The sequence below is a fragment of the Larimichthys crocea genome, chromosome XIX (assembly GCF_000972845.2).
Source record: "Larimichthys crocea isolate SSNF chromosome XIX, L_crocea_2.0, whole genome shotgun sequence".
Classification (NCBI taxonomy): Eukaryota; Metazoa; Chordata; class Actinopteri; family Sciaenidae; genus Larimichthys; species Larimichthys crocea.
The window spans coordinates 1967790-1995744 of record NC_040029.1 but is presented as its reverse complement, the minus strand read 5'-3'; the positions used below and the strand labels follow the sequence as shown (position 1 = coordinate 1995744).

General features: G+C 41.8%; 3 protein-coding genes across 4 annotated transcripts in view; 1 reads left to right on the top strand and 2 right to left on the bottom strand.

Annotated features, from left to right (window-relative positions):
- Positions 1–3030, bottom strand: part of LOC113748345 (collagen alpha-1(XXVIII) chain-like) — a 29353-nt gene extending 26323 nt beyond the window's left edge. The window contains exons 1-3 of the mRNA XM_027291816.1: positions 2740–3030; positions 2450–2606; positions 125–699 (exon numbers count right to left, since the gene is read on the bottom strand). Coding sequence (XP_027147617.1) covers positions 125–699; positions 2450–2600 — 726 coding nt within the window. The 5' untranslated portion in view covers positions 2601–2606; positions 2740–3030. The remainder of the gene's footprint in view (positions 1–124; positions 700–2449; positions 2607–2739) is intronic.
- Positions 3031–11463: 8433 nt separating this feature from the next.
- On the top strand, positions 11464–15099 carry LOC104926397 (ATP synthase subunit beta, mitochondrial). The gene is made up of 10 exons (XM_010740245.3): positions 11464–11636; positions 12517–12690; positions 12785–12959; positions 13076–13197; positions 13308–13492; positions 13584–13742; positions 13835–13957; positions 14068–14280; positions 14357–14558; positions 14646–15099. Exons 1-10 carry the CDS (start codon positions 11534–11536, stop codon positions 14741–14743), a joined length of 1554 nt encoding a protein of 517 aa, XP_010738547.3. The 5' UTR covers positions 11464–11533; the 3' UTR covers positions 14744–15099.
- A 4265-nt stretch (positions 15100–19364) lies between these two features.
- LOC104926398 (retinol dehydrogenase 7) lies at positions 19365–22726 on the bottom strand. Of its 2 annotated transcripts, XM_010740247.3 has the most exons (5): positions 22572–22726; positions 21142–21456; positions 19950–20208; positions 19700–19863; positions 19365–19621 (listed from the first exon to the last, which is right to left on the bottom strand). In XM_010740247.3, the coding sequence occupies exons 2-5, from the start codon at positions 21452–21454 to the stop codon at positions 19401–19403; spliced, it is 957 nt and encodes a 318-aa protein (XP_010738549.1). In that variant the 5' UTR covers positions 21455–21456; positions 22572–22726; the 3' UTR covers positions 19365–19400. The 2 variants fall into 2 exon arrangements, with proteins under 2 accessions (XP_010738549.1, XP_010738548.1); XM_010740246.3 differs by lacking the exon at positions 22572–22726 and having other exon boundaries at positions 21142–21500.
- Positions 22727–27955: the final 5229 nt, after the last annotated feature.

The window sequence follows — 27955 nt, the reverse complement described above, 5'->3', positions numbered from 1 at the left end:
GAACCTGAGACTACTTAGAGATTTGAAGTTAAATATATCTAACTGCTAACACTAGCCACCTTGGACTAACCAAAATGTACAGTTGCTAATTCTAACCCTTAAACAAATCAAAGTAAGTACTCACAATCTCCTTGATGACTTTGTCCACAATGCCTCTATCCTGCAGGTTGTGAAGGTAGCGCGAGGCTGGGGAGCTAGCAATCAGCCGCAGCTGAGCTATATTGGCGGGCTCATTGGCTTCAGGTGTGATGCCGATGGTGAAGAAGCGCACGCCCTGGTTCTTGGCATCGGCCACCGCTGAGAATATATCTGGGTTCCTCGGGTGTGAGACCCCATCAAAAAGTAGAACGGCAACCTTGATGCTGCTGGGAGCCGACTCCTCCAGGTAAATACGGGTGAGGTTGGTGATTGCATAGGTGGTGTAGGTGCCATGGCCGATGTACACGATGGGAGAGATTCGGGCCTTGAAGTCGTCGGGGCCCCTCCACTGTTTGAAGGTCTGCTCGATGATGACATGGCTGCTGTACTGAAGGAGGGCAACGCGGGAGCTGAGCCCACGGCCGGTCTGCAGACGGAGACCCTGCAGCCGGGTCATCACGTCTGAGGCAAAGCGCTTCTCCTGGGCATGGTTGTCCTTTGCACTCTCTGAGCTGTCGATCAGGAAGGCCAACTCCAAACCACAATCTTCATCAATGCGTGCTGTGAAGGAAGAAGAACTAAGAATTAAAAGAATTGCTCTGACATTTTGATAAAGACCACGCTAACATCTGCACGATAAATATGCAACCCTGTCTCACCAAAATGACATATATACACACAACACATATAAAACAAATTAGAAAAGTCAGATACGCTGGATTATGTCAAAAAAAATGTTTTATCAACATAAGAAAATGTTCACGAATGTATGTGGCAACTTTGTTTTCTGCCATGAAAAGTCATTTTTAGGTGACAGTGATCAAGCGGCAACCTCTGTGGCTGGGAAATGTAATTCCTCAAGTGGCCACTTGAGGCTGGCTCCAGAAGTGAGTCAGTCTCCATAAGTCCCCATGTTCAAATGTCCAACTTCACAGCAGAAATAAACATGTTAACAACCTGGTACAAAAAACAGTTTTGGTCTCTGTAGCTGTTTTTCCCCGTTCCTGACAACTGTACTGAGGGTGAGTTTATATACAACTCACCTGTTCAGATTATATTAAGACTTAAAGTTATGCAGAATTAACAGCATGGACACTTTGATTGACAGGTAAATGCCGTTACAAATGGCTTATTAGAGGAACGAGGCGGCCTCATGTCTGCCAATATTTAGATTAGCCGGGAGGCGGAAGAAAGTAGTACATCCAACATGGTGTCGGCCTGAATTGCATATTTTCGACTTCAAAACAACACTTTGGAAAACCTATTGGTGATATCATAAAGACGGCTAGGCTAGCTCTGTCTGACTGAATTAATTAACATCTTGTCTGTTAGAAACACGTTGTGGTGTTTCAGGGAGCATTGGTTGGGTGTAATACGTTTCTGGATCTTTTCCTTCACCTTGAGGCCACTAGCAGAGACTCAAACAAGATATGACATGATCATTAGTGAGCCTTAGAGGTGCTGATAGGTGGATTTTGTTACTTCTGGGTGGAGCTGGGCTATATGTTTCTCCCAGTTTGCAGTCCATATGCTGAGCTAATCTAACTAGCTGTGGCTTCATATTTTCTTCTCATCTAACTCGAACAAGCAAATTTCCCAAAGTGCCAAACAATTCCTTTAACTTAGAGCACAACTTCTGTATTTTCTGTTGCCAAGTTGGTTATCTAGACCTTTTTTCCCAGTCAAGCTATATCATTTATTGCTTTCATATCCAGCCCAATATAAACCCCCAACAGATCAGAGCAAAGGGATTTCAGTCTGGGAGGAATTTTTTATCTGTGGAGCCTTCGGAAAGGGTAAAGGTGATTTATTGACTGTTTAGGCTCTATAGGCTGATGCCTTTTCAAGAAAAGTGTGATAACTTCATGAATGTGACATATAATTTTGAAGAGGAAATAAAAGTAACTCAACTTACTGCACCAACCTTCAGCAATGGAAGGAGGTCACAGATCTAATATAGGCTGAGGATAAATCACATTAATCTTCACGGAAATATGTCACAGAGAGAATGTGCCTGGGGAAACAGGATTCCGAGCGAATAAAACATTTGGGTAACAGAGTACTGAGCGGTCACACAGGAGATGGATGGCTTGGAGGAGTCTTAAGAGATATGATCAATCCAAATGGATTGCATCCTCCAGCGATGTCCTTGTTGAGTAGCATGTTCTATTTTCTCACCTGTGGTAACACCTTTCCAACCTCCCCCTGTGAAACATGTGCCACCTGCACAAATTCCACATAACTTTTCAAAGTAAAAGCACCAGAGGGACCCCCCCCCAAAAAAACAAAAACAAAAAAACTTTGGACTTACCTCTGCCATTTTGTGGTATGGAATTAGATGGAAATTGTTTGCTCTTCTTCCTGGTGGTCACCACCTCCTCTTCATAGTCTTCTTCATAGTCCTGTGCACAAAGTCCTTGAAGTCCCCACAGTAGCAGGAGCCAGTGCAGTGAAGGGACCATGATTCCCTGATGGTTAGAGAGAAGAAAGAGATGGATCAAGACCCAGACAGGTTCTCACATTTTAATACCTGCACATGCACACAGAACAAGCTTTAACAAGCATGTGTGTGTGTGTGTGTGTGAAGCATGCATAACTCACAATGTTGCTGACTTAGTTCTCCAATGTGCTCAGCTCTACAAAGCTCTCCTGGCAGTGAAAGAAATTCAGAAAAAAAGTGCAAATAGGGGAAAGGTGAGCTTCTTCATTCAGAGTTAGTTTGGTTCCATGAGTCCTGAGCATTAAATTAAGTGTCCCTCAAATCGGGGGTCTGTAGGTCAACTTTATAATACAGCAGCAGCAGTAGCAGCAGCAGCAGCAGCAGCAGGAGTGTTTCCAAAAGTTTTAGACTGGATTCAGGCACTCATGAAACTCAAATTCAAGCCATTCTAAGCTCACGGTAAATGAAGGGGAAGTCCAGCCCATTTCTTTAACTCACTCCCAAGTTTGGGGAGAGTGTGGGAGGGGTGGCTGGGGAGAGCATTGAGTGCATTTGCCCCCTTTTCATTAGATACAGTGTCATATTTTACCTTGTTAGCCATGCTATTTAAAACAGTAACAGAAAGGAAGCCCCTGGGAATAAAGGCAATTTGTCTTTTTCAGTTCAGACAGCTGGTTGAAATCAAAACAGGGCTTTATCCAGTTTCTGTGTTGCGTGGTGAGGACATCGAGGTCATGTGCTTGGTATATTTCGAGAACGTTCATGAAGATGATTCTAATATTTCACTGTTTAGGTGCAAAAACGAAAGCATGATGATGTTACCTTTGTAGAAATGAATAACAGTCTTCCTCTTGCTGATGGAAAGTTGAATTTCTAAGCAGTAGAACAAGCCTTATCTGGTGTGATAAGTTAAGTAATAGTAATACACTACTATTTCAGCATACTGTCACTTTAACTCAGGGCCACAGTGGCACTGTGTTTAGTAAAAGCTCTATAGTCTGCTGATACTTTATTTGCACATCAAGCGGGCGGCAACATTAGCATTCATTTGGACTTTTACAGCTCTTTTTACAGCTGTTTGCATCTGGATTTTCAGCTGCTACATGTTTACTGTTTGCCGCCAGGTAATGTACAGCGGGTCTTTAGAGCTTTTAAGCTGAAAACAGCTGTGTGCCGTGGTGCTATGAGAGCAGTGAGAGTGAACCGAAAACAGCCAAATTGCAGGCTGTAAAACCAAAACAACGAGCTGAAAGAAGCTATAAAGCCCCATCGAGCCGTGTGATAATTCTCTGCGAGTTTATCACCACAAGCGACCCCTTTTTTCACATTACACACATTTCATGTGATCCGTTGTTGTTATGGAAAAATCTATTCTAGCTGCTTTAAGCTATATTATATTTATGTTTTCTTTAATTGTGCCTCCAGGGGACTCACCCTTGGAATAATCCAGAAGGCTGTGGAAAGGTTTGGATCGGTGATTTATACCTTCAGGCAACACACCTTGCTAGTGCAGTGTACCATGATTCACCTGTGAAAACACCCGCAGCAGTCATTTGTTAGTCTTTTTCTTGGCACGATTTATTGTGAACAGAGATTTCCAGAGGGTAGTGCCACTGTAGCGATCGCTGAACAACTTGGATGGATATCATGCTGCTGAGGTTTAATACTAAAAATGGGGTGAGATCTATCTCATATGCATTTCTCAAACACACCCAGTCTGAATTCAAAGTCAGATTCTGCACGGTAACACAAAAAGGTCTTTTTAAAGCCGGATATGAAAGGCTATAACGGTGCACTTTTTCAGAATCAGTCCAGTTTTTATTGAAACCTGGTGCGTGTCCTTTTCAGCACCAAAGGAAAGTCTCATAACTCCTTAATCTTATTATAATTCCTATAGTCCTGGATCAGAGGAGTCTTAACATCCCATGAGACCGTCTGCAACCATAAAAGCTGGAACTACGGTGTGTGTTTTTATTGCCTACTGTATTACTGAAAGCATGGAAAGGTGAGCTGTCACTCAAGAATGCCCCCCCTCCACACTGAAAGATGGACCTCCGTAAATCTGGTTCAGCTCCCTGTCCCTCTGTGTGGAGAGCTGATTAAGCAAAGTGAGGATTTATGGGTATTATTTTTAGCTTTTTAATATTATGTCTATTTGGGGGTACTTTGCTGTGAGAAATAGGAAGCATGATGGTGTCTGACTTTACAGTTTTAAGAGGTAATGCTATGCTACTAGTTCACATGAATAAATCAAAGTTTTAGTGCTCATTTTGTTGCATAATACACAGTATATGGCATAACTAGGGCACAGCACAGTGCTAGATTTTGATATGAAATGCTATAAACAAATGAAAAGTTACAGAATCTCCAGTTACGGTATGCTGAAATAGAGAAGCTGCATTTTACGAAACATTTCAGAGTAGTTCTTACTTTCCTTATTTATTTCACAGCAGGAATTCCTAAATAATGAACCTAGATGTCTGCTATGCTGCATGCATTAACTCTGCTGATGGGTTTAAAAACGCGGACCCCATGGTGTCTCTAAACTGTTCAGCAATTAGGTGACATTCACTCAACGAGAAATGAGTAAAGAGGGTCGTAATGGAAAGAGCGCGGTGACCCTCAGAGCAGACAGCGACACCAATAAAGGGCATTGGCAAAAAGCAGGACATGGCATTTTTTATGTAGTGCCAAGCAATTTCATTTTAATGAGCAAATTGTTTCCTTGGAAAAGGTGTGTGGCATGAAGAAGAAGTAGGAAAACACGGCGGAAGCCACCATTTAGCTCTTTGATATTCCACACCCTCCCTGCAGGTATCTTTCCTGTGACATTTGGTTTAACCACTGTTTTTAAAAGATAATGCGTGTTCTTCAACATATAGTTACAGCACCGCAGAGAACTGTTAGTGGATGAACGGCAAATCACATGTAAGACTGTGAAATTACTCGTAACAGATATGTATGTCCCGACAAGTTTTCACACATCTAAAGGAGAGTTGACAGACCAAGGTAGAACTTAAGACGATCCTTATTGTGTCTGTCAAAAAACAAAAAAAAAACTAAAGACCAAGTCCAAAACCTTGGCGTGTTGATAGACTCAGATCTGACCTTCAACAGTCACATAAAATTAGTCACCAAAACAGCCTTCTACCAACTTAAGAACATATCCAGAGTTAAGGGCTTTATGTCCCAAACAGATCAGGAGAAGCTGATCCATGCTTTCATCTCCAGTAGACTTGACCACTGTAATGGTCTTTTGACTGGACTCCCCCAAAAAAGTATCAAACAGCTGCAGCTCATTCAGAACGCAGCAGCTCGAGTTCTGACCAGAACAAAGAGATCAGAACACATCACCCCAGTTCTTAAGTCTTTACACTGGCTCCCAGTTAGCCACAGAATAGATTTTAAAGTTCTGCTACTAGTTTACAAATCACTGAATGGTTTAGGCCCACAATACATAAACGACATGTTAGCAGAATATAGACCCAGTAGGGCTCTGAGATCTACTGACTCAGGTCAGATAGTGGAGCACAGAGTTCAAACCAGACACGGTGAAGCAGCATTTAGCAGTTATGCTGCTCACAACTGGAACAAACTACCAGCAGGACTGAAATAAGCCCCAACTCTGAGCACTTTTAAATCCAGGTTAAGAACTTTTCTATTTTCACGTGCTTATGGCTGAGCTCTTTTAAATAACTTTTAAAGAATTTTTAATCATAATCCAGTGATTCGTTTATTGTTTTAAATTGTTTTCAAATTTGCTGTTTTAATGATTTTAAATGACATTCTGATGTTTTTAATTAAATTTTCTTCTCTTTTTAATTTTTTATTTCAATTCTATTGCTTGTCTTAATGTCAAATGTGTTTCCTTGCCTCTGTAAAGCACTATGAATTGCCTTGTGTACGAAATACAAATAAACTTGCCTTGCCTTGCCTTGCCTTGTCAAGATGCACCAGAGGAACGTGGTGCTGCTTACTGTACCACAAACATTTAGAGTTGTGTACATCGCGGATAAAATGCACAAATGACTCAGACGTGTTTTGTTTGTCTTGTACTACATTCACTTTTTTTGTACCAGACAAGAATAAGAGTCTACAGCCATGCCAGCAGCTCTGTGAGGCTTCACCTCGGCACAGTGGTGCTTTGGGCTGCATACTAATGTCAGCGTGCTAACACACTGACACAGTGATAATATTAGCATGCTGATGATCTAATGTTTACCGTGTTCAGTTTATTGTGCTGGCATGCTGGCAGTATTTGCTTATTATCCGGAAGCAACTACAGCTGATGGGAGATGCAAATGCTTTTGTTCTGATGAAAAGTTGAACAATCGCCCAAGTTATTACAGTCCGTCCTGAGGGAAGCATGAATGTGTAGAACCAGATTTAATGGGAATTAGCTTTCATGGTGGTGGAGGAAAGGTCAGGGGATTACTAAAATCATTGGAATTCATCCTCTGGGACCATGAATGTCTGAACAGCATTTCAATCCGAAAACTGTAGATATATTTCCATCTGGGTCAAAGTGTTGGGCTGACTTACAGACCAACATTGCTACATTGCCTAGAGCCATGCCACTAGCAAGGCTGAACGGACCAGAAACAAGCTTTAAGCACAACTTCACCTGTGCGGCATTAGAAGCTACTATCTGTTTCATTAGGCCAACGTAAATGTGTTCTCGTCACCTTGATCGAAAATCTTGAAGTGGAAAACTGTTTCTTCACGAGTGCAGCATGGAACGTGTCTGAGGAAAGGTCAAAGGTTGTCTGCTGTCAAACTGTCCAAAGTGTAATGAAAGGGGGGGCTTTACAAAACCTGACAATACGCAGGTGTGGCGTTTGTTTGGAATGGAAAACATCTGCAGTGGTTTAAATAAAGGTTATCATCTGAGCAGATTACCCAGTGTGGATCACCAAACTTTTCCAATGACAGATTAAGCAGACTTGTTTAAAATGGTCACAACAATGGCATCTGCTGCACTGGATCCTGTTAGGAACATGTCCGTTCCTGCATCACCTCACACTGCTGTGAACTCCACCTGATCACTGTGGCTACAGTAACTGCACCACAAGCACAATCTTTCTCAATATTTAGGAAATATAACACATGGAAACTTTTTTTGGGGAAACAAAATGTGCCAAGTGATCTCAACATTTCTCCCTTGACATGACATGACTAACATTTTAAAAATAGAGGTCTGACATTAAGTGACATTCACAGTCTTGACGATCTGTGTGAACCTGTAATAATCCAGCAGCACAAACCACAAAAGTCTGGCAACACAAACTATTCCCAGCCATCACTCATCAGACCTTACTTTGGGGCATGCATCGGATGGTTAATTCAAATATGTGCTGTGTTTTCACAGACAAATACAGACTAGTAGAGATGCACGTCTGCCTGCAGAGAGTCAGTCTGTGGGTAGGAGGAGTGATGTCAAGCTGTGTGTTCAGTCAGTTACATTAATAGTAGGTGTGCTGCAGTGTTTGTTTTGGGTTGTGCAAAATATTGTGCTGATAAAACCAGCAAAGAAAATATATTAGAAACCAGAACGCCTTTACAATGTTTCATAAACTCATACGCAACCACGAGGAGAGAAGCATTAAATTTGAATATAAACAGACAATTTGATACTATGCTTCAAACTGAGGCTATAGGCAAAGACAAATGGAGACACACACCCACACACCCACCTGCACAACGCCATCCTCCACACACTCTCTTTTGGTACAGCAGCACCCTCTAGTGGAAATATGGTGGGCTCACTTCTCCAGACTGTTTGAATGGCACACTGCATAAAAATATTGCCAGACAGCATATTCTACATATTCATTTTGACTATATATATTATTATTATATATATATTATATATTATATATATATTATATATTTTTTTTTTTTAATATGTAAATATACAATCATTTGATCAACTTTTTATTTAGTGAAACTAAAAACAGTCACCATGTCTCTGCTACATTAAGTGTAGCAGGAAGTCTCTCCAACGTGGCAGCATGTACAACAACAAAATACAGCCCTCATTAATTATTGTCATTAATTACACCTGTGCTTTTCCTGCTTTGACGTGTCAGAATGTTTGCTGCAAAAGGTCTGCCGTGTGTTCTCATGTTGGAACCTCAGAACAACGAAACACATCAAAAGCACACTCAGGTTAAACGTGTTCCAGTTTGCATACTGTTTTTGATAATTATGTAATTATATAATTTCAGTCAACTCACTACTTCAACGCTTCAAACCTGTTAAGAATATCAGACATTTCTGCGTACTGTCTAGTAGATTCTCAGTCTATCTGCCATGTGGAGGCCTTGTTTCATACATGATGTGTCGTAAATTCAGAGTTTACAGCTTTCGGCTGCAAACTTCCATTTACCTGCAGCTCACTGGGTCTTACACTGTAGCACAAAGCAAAGAGGCTTCAGGTTCTGTCTCTCACAATGCTCTTACTGTCTCGCTGCCTTACTTGAATACACTCTCCTGAATCAACAGCTACTCATGTGGCGAGAGCTGATTTTAAGTAGAGATACAATACAGAGGTTTAACATGTATATTACTTAATAAGGTGAGTGTTTATTTCCACTTTTTTTCTTCACACATCTACATTTTGAATGGATTGTTATAGTCTTACTCTACTACATTTATCTGACAGCTGGTTACTTTGCAGATAAAATGAAATATTGCCTGTCTTCTCGTCTTTGAAAACAATATGATGAACTATCCAGTGGTACAGAGAGTAGTTAACATTAACATGCTGTTCACACATGAATGATAAATTCTACAATATAATATTCTGACGAGGGCCCCGACTGCTAATACTACTGTAGTTCTCAGGTAAAACTAAACTGAAGTACTGTAAGTAAAGCTAGGAAAGCCAAATAATAATAATTTATATTTCTTACCTATCATCATCATTCAGTTACTTTTTTATTGTAGATTTCCCAACAGTAATCAATAGACATTTTAATTGCATTTTTAATTAGCCCAAATTTCTATCTTAATTCTTCTATCTCTATCAACTGTACTCACATATTGTATTCTTCTTTTTTTAAGAAAGCATGACTGGTTCATGACTGTGTAGTGTAATACACACATTTAACAGCCAGTGGTGGAAGAAGTAATCAGGCTTGAAGCAAAGCAGTAACACCACACTGTAAAAAAAAAAATTGGTTACAAATCAAAGTATATCAGCAAAATATACTTCTGAAAGCATAAAGTACGGAGAACTGCCTCTGATAGGATGTCATGTCATTTCTACAGTACTCTTTGAAATGTAGTGGAGTGACAGCATGAAGTAGAAAAACTATAGCTGAGTACAACTACCTCTAGATTGTACTTAAATATGTCTCCAGCTCAGCTGTCAGTGAGGTCAACTGACACCTTGTGTTGGGGATCCTTCGTGTCGAAAGGAGCCAGCTGAGATGGTTCAGGCATTTGATTAGGATGTCCCCTTCCTTTTGAGGTGTTTCAGGGCATGTCCAACCTCGAGGCAGACCCAAAACCCACTGGAGCCTACCTACATAGCCCATCCAGGCTGCCACCATGACCACCTGACCCCAGATAAGTTGAAGAAAATGAATGAATGCTATGGACGCAATTTCAGTCATGGTGGCACAGAGGAGATGTAAGTGTTTTGTGACAAACGTAGCAGTGTAATAAGTGGAATAATGTACAGGCTGATGCAGGGTAAAATAGTGAAGATAATGACGTCCTGTGATTCAAATCAAGCAGAAGTCAGAGTCTTATTTTCAGTCAGAGCATGCAACTAGTACAACAAGTACAAGTGTGCATTTTCTCTGTGGGTTGAGGACACTGTCCTCAGTGAAACAGATACTCCAGACATGAACAACTCCCCTTGACCCAGGACATTGTGTACAAATGGGACAGCAGAACATTAGAATACCGGAAGCACGTGCTCTTTACATGAATTGATGTCTGATTTAAATAATAACTTGTATGATTTGTAACCTTTTGTGTGGACTGTCATTCAGCAGTCACATTTACGGACAAATAGGCCAGCTAAAGGGCAGAGTGTCAGCCGGATGAGCTGCACTCATTCAAGTGATGTGTCGGTCGCGAACGAGCCGGTTCAAAGAGCCGGCTCTTTTAAGTGACCGATGGGAGCCGGCTCCCGTCTGTTTTTAAAAAATTGGCTACGGGTGTCACGTGCATGCTGTGCAACCAAATAATGTGAGGATTGACAAGGAGCATACCACCAAGCAGGGACGGGCAGCACTGAGAGGTGACAAGAGACAAGAGGAGGGAGACACGCTGAAGGAGAGAGAGGAGTGTGGTGCAAAAATATATTATTTTTTACACTATACCAAAAACATTTTGGTTTTATTTGTCCAGATGTCAGTGATGGGCATTAACAAAGCACATTTAGTTGAGTGCTGTTATTTAATTTCTCTTTTTTTTCAGTACTTTGTGTGTGTGTGTGTGTGTGTTTGTATAAATATAAAAAAAATAAAATGTCAATAGCTGTCCTTTTTTAAAATTTCAATGCTTAGGTTTTTCTAGGCGTTTCTATCTGCTTTATGTAGCAGAGTGGTTCTTCAAGCAAGTTAGTGCATTCATTGGGTGGTTTCAGGGAGTTACAAGGGATTTTACAACTGTAAATGCAATTAGCTAGAGCAAATTATTGACATTCAAGTGATATATGCGTTCAAATACAAATCACAAGTAAATTTACCTGAATTATAAAAGGTAAAGGGAGAAGAGTCACTTGGGAGCCGAAAGAGCCGGCTCTTCTTGGTGAGCTGAGTCAAATGATCCGGCTCACTAAAAAGAGCCGGAATTCCCATCACTAAAGGGCAGCCGGATGAGCTTCACTCATTCATCTGCGCATGCTCGGTTTTTAACGCATGCGCAGTCCGCCTCGGCGTCCATTCATTATAAAGCCGCAGCTCGCTCCGTCTCTTTCCACCTTCAGCCATTTTGACGATGTTGGGAGCTGTGGGACGCTGCTGCACCGGGGCTCTGCAGGCTCTCAAGCCTGGGGTCCAGCCCCTCAAAGCTCTCGTCGGATCCCCAGCCGTCCTTTCACGTAAGTCCCCCGCATTGCTCGGAGCTTTTTTTTATCGATGCGTACAGAAATAACAGAAGGGCACGGGCGGTGCTAGCGCTAGCTGTTAGCAGCACGCTGACTGGCGGCGCAGGCCTTAACCCCTTTTTTAAAAAAATGTCAAATTTGAAGCTGCTTTAAAATGTCAGCTCGCTACACCTGCACATACGTGCTCTTGTTGACAGGTGTCACGCGTCGGAAAGCGGCCAGGCTCGTGTGTTTCCTGCGCTAGCAGCAATGACCTTTGCGTAATGACATGAGGCTAAGGTTAGCACTACTTAGCCCAAATCTGGCAAGTGCATTAACGAGGTTACGCAGCCTGTAATGTTTATACTATATACAGACTTTATGAATATTACAATGCGGCAGAAACATTTTTAAGACTGTGACGCATCAGAAAAGTTGGCTGCCATTGAACGTCCTGCGTCTGTCACCGGCAGCATTAGCAATGTTAGCTCCAAGTACGTTTCATTCATCTGTCAGGTGACGTTATTTATTAACGTGCTGGACTCTGTGACTTGGTTTATTAATGCGATAGAAACTAATATGCTTATTGTTTAGTTAGAGGGCGTCACTCAGTTGTTTTCAGGTTGATTCGTGGTTAAGCCGACAGCCATGACTTGACATTGAGACGGCCAGACCGCCTTGCCTGGTGCTTCTCACCGGATAGACTTTGTGGCAATAACAAGGTCATGGCTGCACATGCACACATGAATGACACTGGGGTGGGGGTCATCCAATAGTTCGATCCCCGGCTCCTCCAGTATGCATGATACTGAACCCCAGATTGCTCCCTGTAATCTCTTTGGATAAAAGTGTCAGCTAAATGTAAACGTCCCTCCCTCTCTGCATTGCTTTACAGGTAGAGACTATGCCGCACCTGCTGCCGCCGCCGCAACCGCCAACGGGCGCATTGTGGCTGTCATCGGTGCCGTCGTCGACGTCCAGTTCGATGAGGGCCTTCCTCCCATCCTCAACGCCCTGGAAGTCGCTGGCCGCGAATCTAGGCTAGTCCTGGAGGTGGCACAGCATCTTGGTGAGCAAGCCTGCACGATAACCTTCAGATGTGACAACCAAAAATATAAAATGTACACAGTGCGCTAAATGGAGATCTTTGTTTGTGTGATTAGGGGAGAACACAGTGCGTACCATTGCTATGGATGGTACTGAAGGTCTGGTCCGTGGACAGAAAGTTCTGGACACCGGTGCCCCCATCAGAATCCCAGTGGGTCCCGAGACCCTGGGCAGGATTATGAATGTCATCGGTGAGCCCATCGACGAGAGGGGTCCCATCTCCACCAAGCAGTGAGTTCACTTTAAAAATAACATTTGATTACACTTACTGTACTTTACAATATTAGTGATGTATGTATACACAAGATAACTCTTTCAAAATAACTGATAGTTTCTTTTCACCGCAGGACTGCCCCCATTCACGCTGAGGCCCCTGAATTCACTGACATGAGCGTGGAGCAGGAGATTCTGGTGACTGGCATTAAGGTGGTGGACCTGCTAGCCCCTTACGCCAAGGGAGGAAAGATCGGTAAGTGTTAACACAAATGTCGACTGAGGTTTGGGGTTCTACTGGCAGGATAGACGACGGCTTGCATGTTGTGCTCTTTGAAACTCACCCTACGTTTGTCATGGTCACAGGTCTGTTCGGTGGCGCCGGTGTCGGCAAGACTGTATTGATCATGGAGCTGATCAACAACGTGGCCAAGGCCCATGGTGGTTACTCTGTGTTTGCCGGTGTGGGAGAGCGTACCCGTGAAGGAAATGACTTGTACCATGAAATGATTGAGTCTGGTGTCATTAACCTGAAAGACACCACCTCCAAGGTGAGAAACTTGGCAAGGGAGGGGGGAAGGGGCATTAACAGTAACATGGAAGCAAATATCAACCACTTACCTCGACTCGTATTGCTTCTAGGTGGCGCTGGTGTACGGACAGATGAACGAGCCCCCAGGTGCCCGTGCCAGAGTGGCTCTGACTGGACTGACCGTAGCCGAGTACTTCCGTGACCAGGAGGGTCAGGATGTGCTGCTCTTCATCGACAACATCTTCCGCTTCACACAGGCTGGCTCTGAGGTCTGGAAACAACCAGAATATTTGTAAATGGCAGAAAAAGATGACATGATCTGAACTCGCTTGCTGACGTAAGGCGTCTTTTTAATTCTTAGGTGTCTGCCCTGCTGGGTCGTATCCCCTCTGCTGTGGGTTACCAGCCCACTTTGGCCACTGACATGGGTACCATGCAGGAGAGAATCACCACCACCAAGAAGGGTTCAATCACATCTGTGCAGGTAAACATGGAGCTGTGTTGTACCCATGCATCTGCTAAAAGAACTGTAGATGCTAACTGCTGGTACATGTTTTATTATTTGGGCTTATTGGTCTCAATTCTCTCCACCAGGCCATCTACGTGCCCGCTGACGATTTGACTGACCCTGCCCCTGCCACCACCTTCGCTCACTTGGACGCCACCACTGTGTTGTCCCGTGCCATCGCTGAGCTGGGTATCTACCCTGCTGTCGATCCTCTGGACTCCACCTCTCGTATCATGGACCCCAACATTGTCGGAGCTGAGCACTACGACGTTGCCCGTGGCGTGCAGAAAATCCTCCAGGTTTGTACTCCTTAAAACGTGTATTTTTGATGGGACTATCAATTACCCAGCTAACCAGTTTACTTTCCTCTTGTAGGACTACAAATCCCTGCAGGATATCATTGCCATCCTGGGTATGGATGAGTTGTCTGAGGAGGACAAACTGACTGTGGCCCGTGCCCGCAAGATCCAGCGTTTCCTCTCTCAGCCCTTCCAGGTGGCCGAGGTCTTCACTGGCCATTTGGGCAAGCTGGTACCCCTCAAGGAAACCATCAAGGGCTTCCAGAGCATTCTTGGTGGTAAGTATTAGAAGTCACTGTTGAAACATGTTCAAGTGTTTCTTATACTACGACTAATGCTGCTTTTTTGTACCTGTTCCTCTGTAGGTGAGTACGATGCTCTGCCCGAGCAGGCCTTCTACATGGTCGGCCCCATCGAGGAAGTCGTTCAGAAGGCCGAGAAGCTGGCTGAGGAGCACTCATAAACATCTAACCAATCTAAACTGTTGCGAGGAGAAAAGCAAAAGGGGTCCTGTGGTTAGGAGCACTTGGTTTGTAAAACATGTCAAAATGTACCTGTCCTGTCATCCTGAAAGAAAGTTCTATTTAATGTTTCCAATGAAAGATGGAATAAAACGCTGTCTTTACACAAAACAGCTTGTCAACTGTATATTTCCAAAAGGCTTTAATAGTTGTAGAGAATCTTGTTCCTAATGGAGAGTTTCATGAAATGGCTGTCCTCATCCACTCTGACCACAAGATGGCAGTCTTGAGCCATGTTGCGCTATCTGAAACTGTGTTGCAGCTTGTCACAAACTGAAATAAACCAGTGGGCGAACAACTGCATGAGTGTTTGTTTCAACTTGTATTCACAGAGTAGACTTTCTTTACTACTTCAAACCTAACCAGCCAACACTGACTTTCTAAGGACTGAAATTGACAGCAGAGAAACACTAACTTGTTTAATGGAAGAACTTAAATCACATTTTTCTCCAACAGAGGTTACAGCATCATGTCTCAAACAAATCTTAGTTTTCCAGGATGGACTGCACAATTAATGAGAACATTATCTAAATACCAATACCCAAATGGTGGCATAAAGTACTGCAGCTCTGCATGCCCCGACCCTCAAAACCTGTTCTCCGTATGTGAGAAAATACGCATGTTTGGTACAAACCACCAACAAATGTTCCCTTTTAGTGAAAGCGAACAAACTATTGTAATATCTGTCAGTCACAGATCTTTGCCTTAATCTCCAGCTGTACTCCCAAGCCAACTTAAACGGGTCATGCTTTTTATTCTTTTATAAATTAGGCGTAGTACACAGGGCGTAAACTACTAAACTGTCTCATTGACTGACCCCAGAGAGGCCAAACTGTTTGAAACAAAACAAAGCAGCTCTTGACTTTGGGTGTGACTCAGTCTCTCTTGTGCCTGTCCATGAGTGCTATCCAACTTGACTTATTCATCTGTGAGTTACACACTTACTTGGATGTTCGGATATCTCGTGGATGTGGGATGGTGTTAGATATCCTGTCAGGAGGATGCCGTCATATTTGAGTTGTCTTCTATACAGTGATTCACTTGTACTGTCTTCATTCTCCTTGATCGAGCTTCAATCAATAGTACTGTGTCGTCAAAGTCTCCTGGGAACTACATTAAACTACAAGTTAACCTGTCATCAGATTTCATCAGAAACTAAACAACAACCTGTAAGTTCAAAACTTAATTTCTGCCTTACATCTGTTTGGCCGGATCCTAAGAGAAACTGTGAAAGTTTGGTTATGCATCACCTGAGAAGCATCTTAGAGGTGATAATCAGTCATATGCACTGGCTGCAGAGGATCATCTGTAGAACATTTTAAATTCATTGTTGTTATTGTTGGTTTTGACATCATGACTTTGCAGTTACTTTGAGGTAGCGTATTGCTTAAGTTGTTGCAAAACCATTACCTTCCCTAAACAAGCTGTTTAGCAATTAAAGAAGCAGTTCAATTTCTAGAAGCTGCTAAATTTGTCATTACCTCATGATCTGTCACAAGAGTGTGACAGATCATGAGGTAATGCAAACAGTAATCAGTAATCCCTCCTCAACATAGGCCTAGGCAGTAAAGAGAGACCATAATAACCTGATAGCATGTAGCACCAGAGAAGGCCTACAAAAAGGTCACCTTCATGGGGTACATTTTGTCAAAAGCCACCTCCTCCTCTCTCCAAAGAGAGTTATGCGGCTGTCAATAGCGTCTCCTCCACACACTAAAGCATCGATGGGCTTCTTCTTGGTTGTGACCGGGCACTGAACTCACGGACACGCTGAATTAAAGTATGTTGACTGTGCTGCAACTCTGGTCTACCTGAACAATGAAGTGAAAACAAGACATCTACATTCAGAATGTAAATGGCTGCTCCCACATCAGCAGCAGAGTATAATATGCCTTCCAAGTAAACAAGCAGCTTCATCGTGGCTTTGTTAGGAAACATGGCTCTCATTATTCCCCCGTTGCTTTCTATTCTTTTATGCCGCCTCCTTCATGCAGGCGATGCCAGGATGTTGACGAGTAGCTACAGCTATTCAAATATCAAATAAAGCGTATTGTTATGAGCTCCAGTTGTGATACCAAATCTCCACTGCACACTTGAACACTTCTGTAACCCAACAGCTACTCCAGATCAGGTTCCACTGTGCCCATTTTGTTCAACTCTAAAATCTTTGTCTTCACATCCACACCGATTCCAGAACGGTGTGGTGTGATCCATGATTTTAATTTTATCTGGTAAACAAATACAACACTCAGCTCTTGTATCTGCCCCATTTAATCTATTTTTGGTATTTCGGTGTCACATGTGTTGCACACATGTGACACCGATTCTGTTTCACACGTGGAAAAAAGGAGGAAAGAATATTGTGATCAAAATCCAGTGGTTTACTGGAATAACTGCAGTAAAAGCTGACGATATACCGCCACCATCAAGAAGAATAGAATACATTTACACGTGTTAGTAGAGAAACTGCTGATATCAATGGCAGCAGGTAAGGAGGGAAGAAAGTGTTCAGGTGCCTCTGATGACTTATGCTATAATATTTCCTGCTTGATCGAGGAGAATCAGAGACAATCTCACATGGTATGTGTGGTGTGGTATGGTATATCACAGGTATGCATATGAGTTGTGCCCAACTCATGCTCATGGTCAGACTTTAAACCCCTACAACAGATGACGCCACAAATACTTTACGCCCAAAAACAAATCAAAAAGAATGTATGTAAATGGAATGTCATCAGCGAGCAAGCTATTATGTCTAGGAGGCCCACATTCTTCGACCCTGGTCACCAGGCAACATCGAGATAGGCTGGCAGCTGCCTTCCTCCAGCAATCCAAACAGCAGCCTTGCATACCAAAGAGAGATCGTCTTCTCTGATATGATCTGACATGTGTGACTCCGTATAACCTAATGATAGAAAATTTCGTAACAGATAGAAGTCTATTCCACTAGGGAAGGCAATACAAATAAAAAACAGTTGTAAAGTGCCTGATAAATGAAGTGATCCCCAGATTTGGGACACTTCAGGGAATAAAGTGACAGAGGTCCAGCTTTTGTAGCAAGAATAACTTGCAACAGTCCTAGGATTTCAGCTCTAGCTGCATGTGACTTCTTTCTATAGACAACAAGCCTGGAATTGCTTCTTGCATTGCCGACAATATTATATTCCATTCAAAGTGCACCCAAGTCCTCATCAAGTGCTGGTGTGGAGACCTGTCCACCATGAACACCAGACAAAGTTGCTCTTCTATTGACTGAAGAGTTTGTTTCAAGACTTGTGATTGCTTATGTCAACCATCATCAAGATCGAAGGCAGAACAGAATGGTTTGAGGTGCAGGCAGATTTTCCCTCAACCAAATGCAAGGAGTTGAAAAGCAATGGCGAACGACAGGGTTGTTCTTCCTCTTCTTCTATCTGCTGAATGGAATCAGGCAGAGAATTGTGCAAAGCAATCCAGGCCAGCCAGGAAATGGGCATTATCAGCACCAGCAGTATCAATGATCTGATGCAATCCCAGCAGAGGCTCTCTTTGCAATGTATTGTTCTGGACTATGAACCACACTCTGAAGAGGGAAAAAATTATTAACAAATACATCAGGGCTTAGCAGCAAAGTAAGGTAGCCCTCTACACAAACATACAACGGTTTCAAAATCCACTAGACTCCCAACAGGAAAAAAACAGATCAGTATGTTGAGTAAGCACAAGATGAGTGTTTCAGAAGAAACCGATCCAAGAAAGATACAAGACAAGGCAGTGAAATTCATTCCTGCGTCAGGACATTGGAGATGTTCCTACATGTTTTGTCTAAAATCATCATCAGCATCAATATACAGAGCAAAACAGTGTACGCCAAGCTAAATTCAGCGATTAGACTAATGATTGACTGTTGTCAGAACATGCCAAAATCAATATATTCTCCCTCCCTGAAATAGAGAAGTGGTTAATTTCTTAAAAGTTGATTACATAAATGCCTTAGTGGATAGTCAGTGTAACTACAAAAGCAACTGTATTATGAATTATTGTTAGACTCCTTTTTGTAATTCTAAAGTTTTTAGTGTTAGTGTTTATTCAAATATACATAAATAGATTTTAGCTATCCAAAGGGCCGAGCTAAATGCACATATTTACAACAACCTCTTACAAGATACAAGGCAGTGAAATAGGAGCTGAATGTGTTTCATATTAGCTCCTCATCCAACTGTTACACAATACCAAGGGCTGACTGGAAATGGGAAACTGTTTGCCAGCAGTGCAATCCACAACAATCCCACATTTTAGTTTTTGAGGTGTGTGACGCTGCATACAAAAGATTTTATAACCAACATTACAGCAGGCAAGAGAATGTAAGAAATTGAATTTGCAGATTCCATTTCCACAGAGATCAAGAGGAACCCAAGCAGTCCTGTGGATGTACTTTGTAATCAAGTCTAAAATAAGGCTGCTCTTTGACCTTTCATCAAGGCTAAGATCATTAGTCAGTCTCAATCTCTCTGTAGATAAGGAAATGACCCCAGTCTTGCAAGTCTATAGAAAATATTCAAAGAAGAGATACAGACACACAAAGAGCTTCTTGAATGCTTTATGTCATAAAGGTAATGATTACAACTGCTTTGCAATAGGAATGGCTTCTTTGCTCAGGATGTAGTCTGCGACACAGGATGGCATGTACGACAGAGGCAGCCAGAAAAACTTGGCGTCCCAGCCTGGGGAGTAGCGGGTGCGGGGCCGGACAGCGGACACGGCGTGCTCCATGCATCCGACCACCTTCATCAGATCTCCATCGCTCAATTTGGCAACTTTGTCTGATATTAACAGCAATGCTGGGTGGGAAAATGAATGGCATAAATAAAAAGGGATTCAAAACAAACACATGAGGAAAAAAGATGACCTCAACTTACCCTTTCGTAGATATTCAGTTCCATAATCATCTTTCACTTCCTGGGGCAGTCTATCCCAAACCATGTTGATGTTTTTGCTGAGGATAGCAGTGTCGGTCACGTTTGTTTTGAAGAAGCCTGGTTCAATGCAGAGGACTTTGACACCAAAGGGCACCATATTCATCCTGGATAAAACATTTCATTTAATCATTACTTCAGTAAAATCAGTGTGCTCACAAAAAAAGCCCAATATTGTGAATTAATGTTTCACCTGAGGCTGTCATTGAAAGCTTCTACACCATACTTAGAGATGGTGTATGGGCCTCCTGTAGCACTGATCCTCCCAAACACACTGGCTACGTTGACCACCCTTCCCTTGGCCTTCTTGATCAGCGGCAGGACGCTAAGTGTCACTGAGATCACCCCGTTCAGATTCACGTCCAGCATGGACTTGTAGTCATCAATGGTGAGCCAATCGCATGGCGCGGAGGGAACGGACACGCCTGCATTGTTCACTACAGCCCACAAGCCTAGGAGGATCACACAGAGGACGTCCAGTCAAGAAAGACTCTTTCACAACACGCAGAGACTTCTTAAAGGCGTCCTGATGTGCTGGACAATGGCAGCGTTATTCACAGGTAAAAAATATGGCACAAGCTACCTCAACTAGTCATGCTGCCAAAATCACACGCTGCCATTCATCACAACCACACTGGTATTCAACCGATGCCGTCCAGAGATCAGTGAAGAAGCTTTACTTCTACCACATTGCTGACATGAACACATCTTGAAAAAAAAATTCTGGCAGCTAACTGTTTACTTATTTGTTAATTAGTAAGCCGAATTGGTTTGGTTAAGTTGGGAAATTGTATCAGGGGTGAATCTGCATCTCAGAAGAGGTGTCGGGTGGTTTGTGCTGCTTTGAAAAAGAAAAACTGGTGAGTTTGGATGTATTTCTGTTTTTAAAAAACTGAATATTGTGCCGTCTTTGTCGTGTTTTGTGTGGCCTCGGCTGCTTCGTGCTCATGTGACATGGCTGCAGGTGTGTTTTGACTCTTAACCCTCTGGGGTCTGAGCAGTCGCCTATGGTTACAAAAGCCACTCACAGGACCCAAGAGGCTTAGACTGTTGTGGTCTGGTTAGACTAAGGCGTGGTTTGAGTGTTTTTCTGGGTGATCTGTTTGTCACATTTGCTTTAGTCCACTTTGGTCTATGTCTGTCATCATCTACTATTCAACATGACATGGGCTTACACTTATGCCCATCATGTTCTATCTTTTCTAGATCCTTGTCATAGCAGAGTTCTTGTGGTTAAAAAGGTTGGTTAATTTTCTACTGACCATGACACTGACACTTGCTAGTTAGCACACAACACAAAGGTAATTGAACCAAAGTATTTAAATGATCCTCTGGGAACCATGAATCTCTGTACAAAATGTCATGCTCATTAACTCTACACTCACCACTCTCCCCCACTTTGTCCTTTATCATCGCCGCAACTTTGGCCACACTGTCCTTTGACCTTACGTCGAGGTGTGTCGTGATCAGTTTGCTGGAGCAGGCCTTCCTCAGGTCCTCTTCTCCCTTTTCTGTGAAACATGAGGCGATCACTCGGAACCCCTGTTTGTCCAGATGGCGGGCCAGGAGGTTGCCAAAGCCCGAGTCGCATCCTGTGACGTACACATACTTGTTACCCTTGTCGGGGACCCTGGGCAGCTCCCTCACCCAGCGGTACAGATAGTAGAAAACCACCAGCCCCAGGAAGTACAGGAACATGACTGCAGGGACAGAAAGGGGGAGACTGTTACTGATTGCAGATTATAAGCAACAACAAATATTGTCATGGCACTCCCAGAACAACATGTACCGCTGCTGAAATGTTGTACATTGTCTCAAGTACTGTGCTTCAGTTTTGTTTGTTTCATGGTTACTGGGTGAGAGGTGGAAGGCTATTCTAGAGCCAGTGTTTGTTCTGGTAACAGTGGACTGTGAAGAGGGTCCGTAGATATAAATGGCTCATTCAAAAAAAGGTGTACATTTAATCTTGATGAATGACATAGTTATGCATATTAAATGCATTCTCTGCCATATTCTGTTAATGCAGACACTTGAATCTGACACACTGGACCTTTAAAGTATTAAAAGTAAACCTACACAAGGCAGATCATTAAAGTGTGTATATTACTACTCATACATTAATATAAAAAAAGTGTTTCACTGTTGTAACTCATTTTTAACTATTCTGCATACTAAACTAATGATTCTTTTATTCCCTGATCATTTCCTTTTATGAATGGATCGATTGTTTGCTGTGTAAACATTCAGAAAATAGTCAGAAATGCTGCCACAGTACAATGTGACACCTTCACTTGCTGTCCAACCTGCAGTCCAAACAGTTCTTAAAAATAAAATCAAAGAAAAAAAACCCACCATGGAACCATGAAATGGTTTTGCATGAAAAAAATATATATATATCTGAATTTGTAAAGTAATCATCTAAAAGCAGACAGAAATATTTGACTCAGAGGACAGTGCACTTTGTACTTTACTACCTCACTCCAACTTGTTAGTACCTCTGGGTAAATCAGTTAATTCACAGTGAAACATAAACCACTTTTTGTAAAAGGTATACTATGCATAAAAAACCTGCCGAACAGCTTCAAACATGCAGTGATAATAAAAGAGCCCTGATATAACTTTATCCGTCTAACCCTGATCCATTACCTCCTCATGGGGTGGAAATCTGAACAGAACAGAAACCTCATTGTCCTGTCATTGTTCTGTCCTTTGCTTCGACCTGAGTCATGAGCTCATTATAAATAAAAGTTAATTAACAATATTCTGGAATGTCTTCTCGCTAATTTGGTGAATATAACAGGAGATGAGGACATACCAGCAGTGGAGAGCCTTCAGGGTCGTGTAGGTCTGGCAGAAAAATGACACACTTCTTATTTGGAGTGGAGGCAGGGGAGAAATGCATCAACCAATAAGGAGAGTCCAGGACAGGCTGATCAGCTGACCCCAGCAGCGGCGACATGCGCCACCTGGCGTCAGATATGTTAAACACTTCATATTTTCTCATTCAGCTCAGGTAAAAAGCAGGAAACATACAGGTTGCAATGTTTACATGAGCGGAATGAATCCCCCCAGTCACTATATGAATACATGAAACTGTATATTATGCTCTCTTACTAGCTCTATACACTTGTCATAGTTGTGGGACTCTTGGCAGTAGACAGTATTTCAATAAATATTTTCTCCAGCAATATATTATTGTTCTTTATTTACATGTAGTGTGTATTAAGCAGGTAAAAAACACAATATAATTAGAATAAATTACATTTAAGCTGATGATACTGCCAGGAACCACTAGTGCCCCCACACCTGAGATCACATCACCCCAAAACCTGCACTGGCTCTCCAAAAGGAGTCCAGTCCTCATCACTTACAAAGCCCTCTAGATCCTTGCCCCCTTTACTACCCCACTGACCTGACCTCCTGCACCGAAATATACCTGCAGCCTCAGATCCGCTGACGCCAACCTTCCTGACCCTCTCAACCGGCTCCAGGCACTGGACCTGAGGAGGACGGGGCCTTCTTTATTGCTTCTTCTTTCCTCCTAACACCTCAGACAATTTCCATCTCTGCTTCTCCTCTCATTTAAAACTGCATTCAACAGCATCTATTTAATCCATCGATACCCACGGATTTTGGTTACTACTCACTGTTTTGAGTCCCTTGAATGCCTTATATAAATAAAAACATTATTATCAGTATTAAAAAAAGACAACTGAAAAAAGAAAAGAGGGTCTATGGAAATAAACAGGGTGAGCTCTAGCCGTGTAGCTCTACCTGTAGCTATGTTCATGGTGAATAAACAGTACAGCAACAGTAAAAAATAATCTTATAATGAAATTTACATGAACAAGGCCAGGCACATAAATGCAAATTAATTTTTTTCCCCAGGAACTATGGCAACAAAAATGAAAGCTGCACTTGTTACAACATGATATGTCACTTTGTTACTATTAAAATGAATATTTAGCATTGTATGGCCTCACATTGGGATGCAATGTTCCCTGTTATTTTAAGTTGAATCTATACTGATGGATTTTTAGCCACTAGGGGGCAGCAGGACTCAAAAAAATTGACATTCATTAGATCAAGGGTCTTCAGCCAGGGGTCCACAACCCCTAGGGAGTTTGCAGAGGTACTGCAGGGGGTCCGCCAGTAATTGACATGTCATAATAATTGACAATTTTCACCAAAATAATGGTGACTGTGAGGGTGCATAAACACATATAGGCTAATAACCCAGTATATAAATAGGTTAATACGTTATTGTGACACATTTTTAAAAAATAATCACATGTGGGGGGTCCCTGTTCTGTTCCGTCTCTCGTCCAATGGGTCCTTCAGCTGAAAAAGGGTAACATTTGACTACTTACATGTCCAGAAGATGAAGAGCAGCATTTTGGTCACGTTGGAAGTTGTTTCTCTCACCTCTTGATGGATTTGAGTCCAACATTTATCTACATTTTTGACTTTCTCCAAAGGTTAGTTGCTGACGTTGGTCTGTCTGTAAAGGCATCCGGTAACGTTTCCTTTGGTCTTCACACATTAAGAGTTCAAGCCGGGCCTCCTCTGCAGTCACATAAGATATTCACACAAGTCTCTGAACTCTGAGTCAGCACGAGAAACACAGCACTTACAGCAGTTAAGGGGAAACAAGCTGCTTCCTGTTAGTCCTCGTTATCTCGAGGCGAGGCAGCTTCTCTGATCAGTGATAGACCTTCTTTCAGAGTGGCCATTTTGACATGAGCTGGCAGAGTAAACACAGGGGTTGCCAATGACGCCAATTAAGGTCAAACAGAGTCAGGGTGCTGCTGTGGCGCATTAATTATAATTGGAAACAATACAAAGAGACTGTAGAAATAGAATTGATTTTAAACTTCTATTGTTCGTTTTTAACGCCATTAATGGCTTAGCCCCCTCCTTTAACTTTTCACAATTGTGGCAGAGCCCTGTGCTCTTTGGGTCAGCTTCTGCTGGAGGTCCCTAGGTCAAGACTTAAACAGTGAGGCGATTGTTCCTTTGCCGTCGCTGCTCCCAGACTGTGGAACAAACTGCCCGCCGACATCCACACCACTAGTGATCTCAGCCTTTTTAAATCAAAACTTAAGACCCACAGGTTGGCATTTTATTCCGACTAGGGCAGTGCCGTTCCTTCAGGTGTACTCATTCTGTCTGCTGCTTCTTATGTATTTCTGGAATGTTTTTAACACTACAGCACTTTTAATTGTATTTGAATTTAATTGTATTTATTTTTTTATGTACCTGTTATGTATTGTTTTATGCACTTTGGGTACCGTCTGGCTATTGTAAAGGGCTAAACAAATAAACTTAATTGATTGATTGAAATAAAACAAGGCCTTGAGGTTAAAATGTCATATCTGTCATTATTCAGGCCCGTGATATCAGACCCATCAAAAAACATGCTGTTCTGTAGATTGTCCTCTCTCTGTTTACTTCCTCTGCTCATGCACATGCCTTAACATCCTGCCTCTCTTCAACAACACAGGATGTTCTAACAATATCCTCATAATACACACAGAAGACATATGATCCCTCACTTCCGAGGGTGTGCCTTTTGCCTTTTAGTGAATGCCATAGGCTAAACTTCATGTCTGAGTGACATAACACCCCACACACCAGAGATAATCAAGTCAGTGTTTGAAAAAGGGTCACCTAAGGGTTTTTTATAGTTCTACCACAAGGTGGCAGCAGTGTTGTTTGGTGACTCGTGTCCAGTTGTTGTCTTCGAGCACCCTGTGAAGGATTCTCTGTCTAATAATAAAGTCAGTGTTTCCAGCTGTGTGTATGTTTTAGTGGGAAATAGGTCAAAGAAATATACAACATACTTACAATAGTGCTGCTGAATAAAACACACCGATGTACAATTACAGCAAAGCAGCTTTACAACCTTTAAATGGAACATAGAAAACTGTGACCTTTAAAGTTGTGTCCAACATTATTTCAGATTGTTTGTGTGCGTTTAGTTTCAATATTTCTGACTGTCCTGGAGTCTTTTGGTTGACTTCAACATTTATGCATTATATTCATAAATAATACACTTTATTATAAAAAAAAACACAGAATGTGCTTTTAATGTTTCAAAATCCATAATTGAAGGTATTTTAAGAATATCACAGTTGTTTTTCTCTTACAGCTCACCCTCAACTTTCCAGAGGATTGATAAGATGAGTGTAAAGTTGTTTAAATCCTGGACGCATGTTCATTATCTTCCTCTTTGTGGAGTGTCCTGACGGGCTCAGAAGGCAGCAGTGAGTGACCGACAGTTCATGACCACCAGTGAGCAATCAGTTGTTTTCGTGTGTAAGCCTACCAGCCCAATCGGTCGTGTTTATGACAATATAAATAACAAGTATATGATTTCATACATGGTCTAATCTCAGGGTCTGATTTATGGATGCATTCAGCATTGTCTGATGGTGATTAAATAAAGGTTCTGTTTTTTTAGACTTTAATGATATAAACAAACATTTATATTCGATTTACTTGTTAATTTAGTAGTAGGTAGGCTTATTTTTATCTTTCTCAAACAATATGTACCTTTAATCTCATGATGTACTCACATCTAAACAAACTAGATACAGGCTGGCATCCATCTGTAGCTGAATATTTCAGTGTATTCATAAGTTTATAAGAAATTAACAATCAACCTTCACTTTGCCTGTTTCATGTGTGAATTTTAAACCCGCAGTATTTTGCTCTATGAAAATATTCATCTCCACTAGATGACAGAAGTATGTACAATATGAAGCTGACCAGGAAGTTTAGTCGGAGGAGGGCAATAACCTCTCGTACAAAACGTTTGAATGTCAACACACCGCTCCCGCTCACATGACTAGTAAAACAATGTCGTCCCTTTAAAGCTGATGTGCTGAACGGTGTGATGGTTACGGGATATTGCAGAGTCATAAAATCAGAAAATTGTGGCAATATTTTCTGTTAATGTTACATTAGGAGCCATAAATTAGTGGTAATACCAGACCAAGTCAGACTGTAGCAGGAAAACTCCTGAGTGTACAGCAGTACTGTGCTCTATTGATTATTAAACTTTCATTTGTAAGAAGAAGAATGTGTTAATTCTTCTTTTAAAAGTTGCACGGTCTTACTTAGATAGCATAAATATCTAGCATACAGTTTAGGCCGTTTTGTGTACAGTGCTGTGGTCTTCATTCATACGTACTGTATGTTTTACTTTTTTTTGTGACTTAAAATAGACAATTAACACCACATAAGCATCCCACAACTGTTTGACTCAATCTAGTATATGACCACACAGTGGACGCAGGCCAAAGTCTGTCTTTTATATTATTTTTGGCCTCCTAGGATTGTCAGATACTGTATGGCTGGAAGATTTGGCTTCTTTTTGGTTGACATAACGAAGCATTTGAACCTTTAAGTACGTAACTGCTGGTGTTATATATCTGTAGATGTGACACAAAATATTACTTTCTGAATGATTTTGTTAAAGAGGCAAGAGTCACACGTTTTAAACTTAAATGTTAACAGACTTTGCAATAATCGTAATAAGTCATGCTTAGAATGAACATGAGGTTCAGATTTGTATCAACGTAGCATCTTCACATTGTCAAATCTGGCCCTCTGTAAAAGAAGTTTGGATCCTCTGAAATTCTTTGTCAGAGTCAGAACTAAACTCTTTCCACTGTCGTTACTTTCCTTCAACTGGCTGTCAGGGTTGAAGTAATTTTCCTTATGCTGCTTCCAGTTTATGAGTATTATCAACTCAGCGGGCATGCAAGCCTGTGTAAAAGTACACTTTTATTATAGAAGTATTATAGAATTGACGTTTTAATGAGAGGCTTGATTACATTAATTATTTAACCTCATAGCATAGCATTTACTTCATATTGACAGATGGTGCCTGATTTGCCTTGTAAAAAATAACCAAAGGTTTTTAGAAGAATCAAACGAGTACTTAAATCTATAATGCATGAAGATAGATTTGGGTTTATGTCTATTAGACACATATATTCCAATTCCAATTAGACTAATTGTCGATTTTCTTAATGGTTCACACGTTTCTTTCTTAGATTTTTTCATTTTGGGATGTTTCATTGTAATGCAACCCAAACACAGTACAGTACTCCCATTTGTAAGTGAATATATTACATCAAGTAATCTGCAAATTGCAGGTAAAGCCATTGTTATTAGTCTACTGAAGCTGAC

What these genes read in the sequence shown, in the direction of transcription:
- LOC104926398 (XM_010740247.3), bottom strand. Translation starts at nt 21,454, where the DNA reads ATGTTCCTGTACTTCCTGGGGCTGGTGGTTTTCTACTATCTGTACCGC. An exon ending in GGACAAAGTGGGGGAGAGTG is followed by an intron (nt 20,209 to 21,141) that starts GTGAGTGTAGAG and finishes TGATCCTCCTAG; the next exon opens with GCTTGTGGGCTGTAGTGAAC. An exon ending in GCTTTCAATGACAGCCTCAG is followed by an intron (nt 19,864 to 19,949) that starts GTGAAACATTAA and finishes TGTTTTATCCAG; the next exon opens with GATGAATATGGTGCCCTTTG.
- LOC104926397 (XM_010740245.3), top strand. Translation starts at nt 11,534, where the DNA reads ATGTTGGGAGCTGTGGGACGCTGCTGCACCGGGGCTCTGCAGGCTCTC. An exon ending in TCACACAGGCTGGCTCTGAG is followed by an intron (nt 13,743 to 13,834) that starts GTCTGGAAACAA and finishes TTTAATTCTTAG; the next exon opens with GTGTCTGCCCTGCTGGGTCG. An exon ending in GCGTGCAGAAAATCCTCCAG is followed by an intron (nt 14,281 to 14,356) that starts GTTTGTACTCCT and finishes TTCCTCTTGTAG; the next exon opens with GACTACAAATCCCTGCAGGA.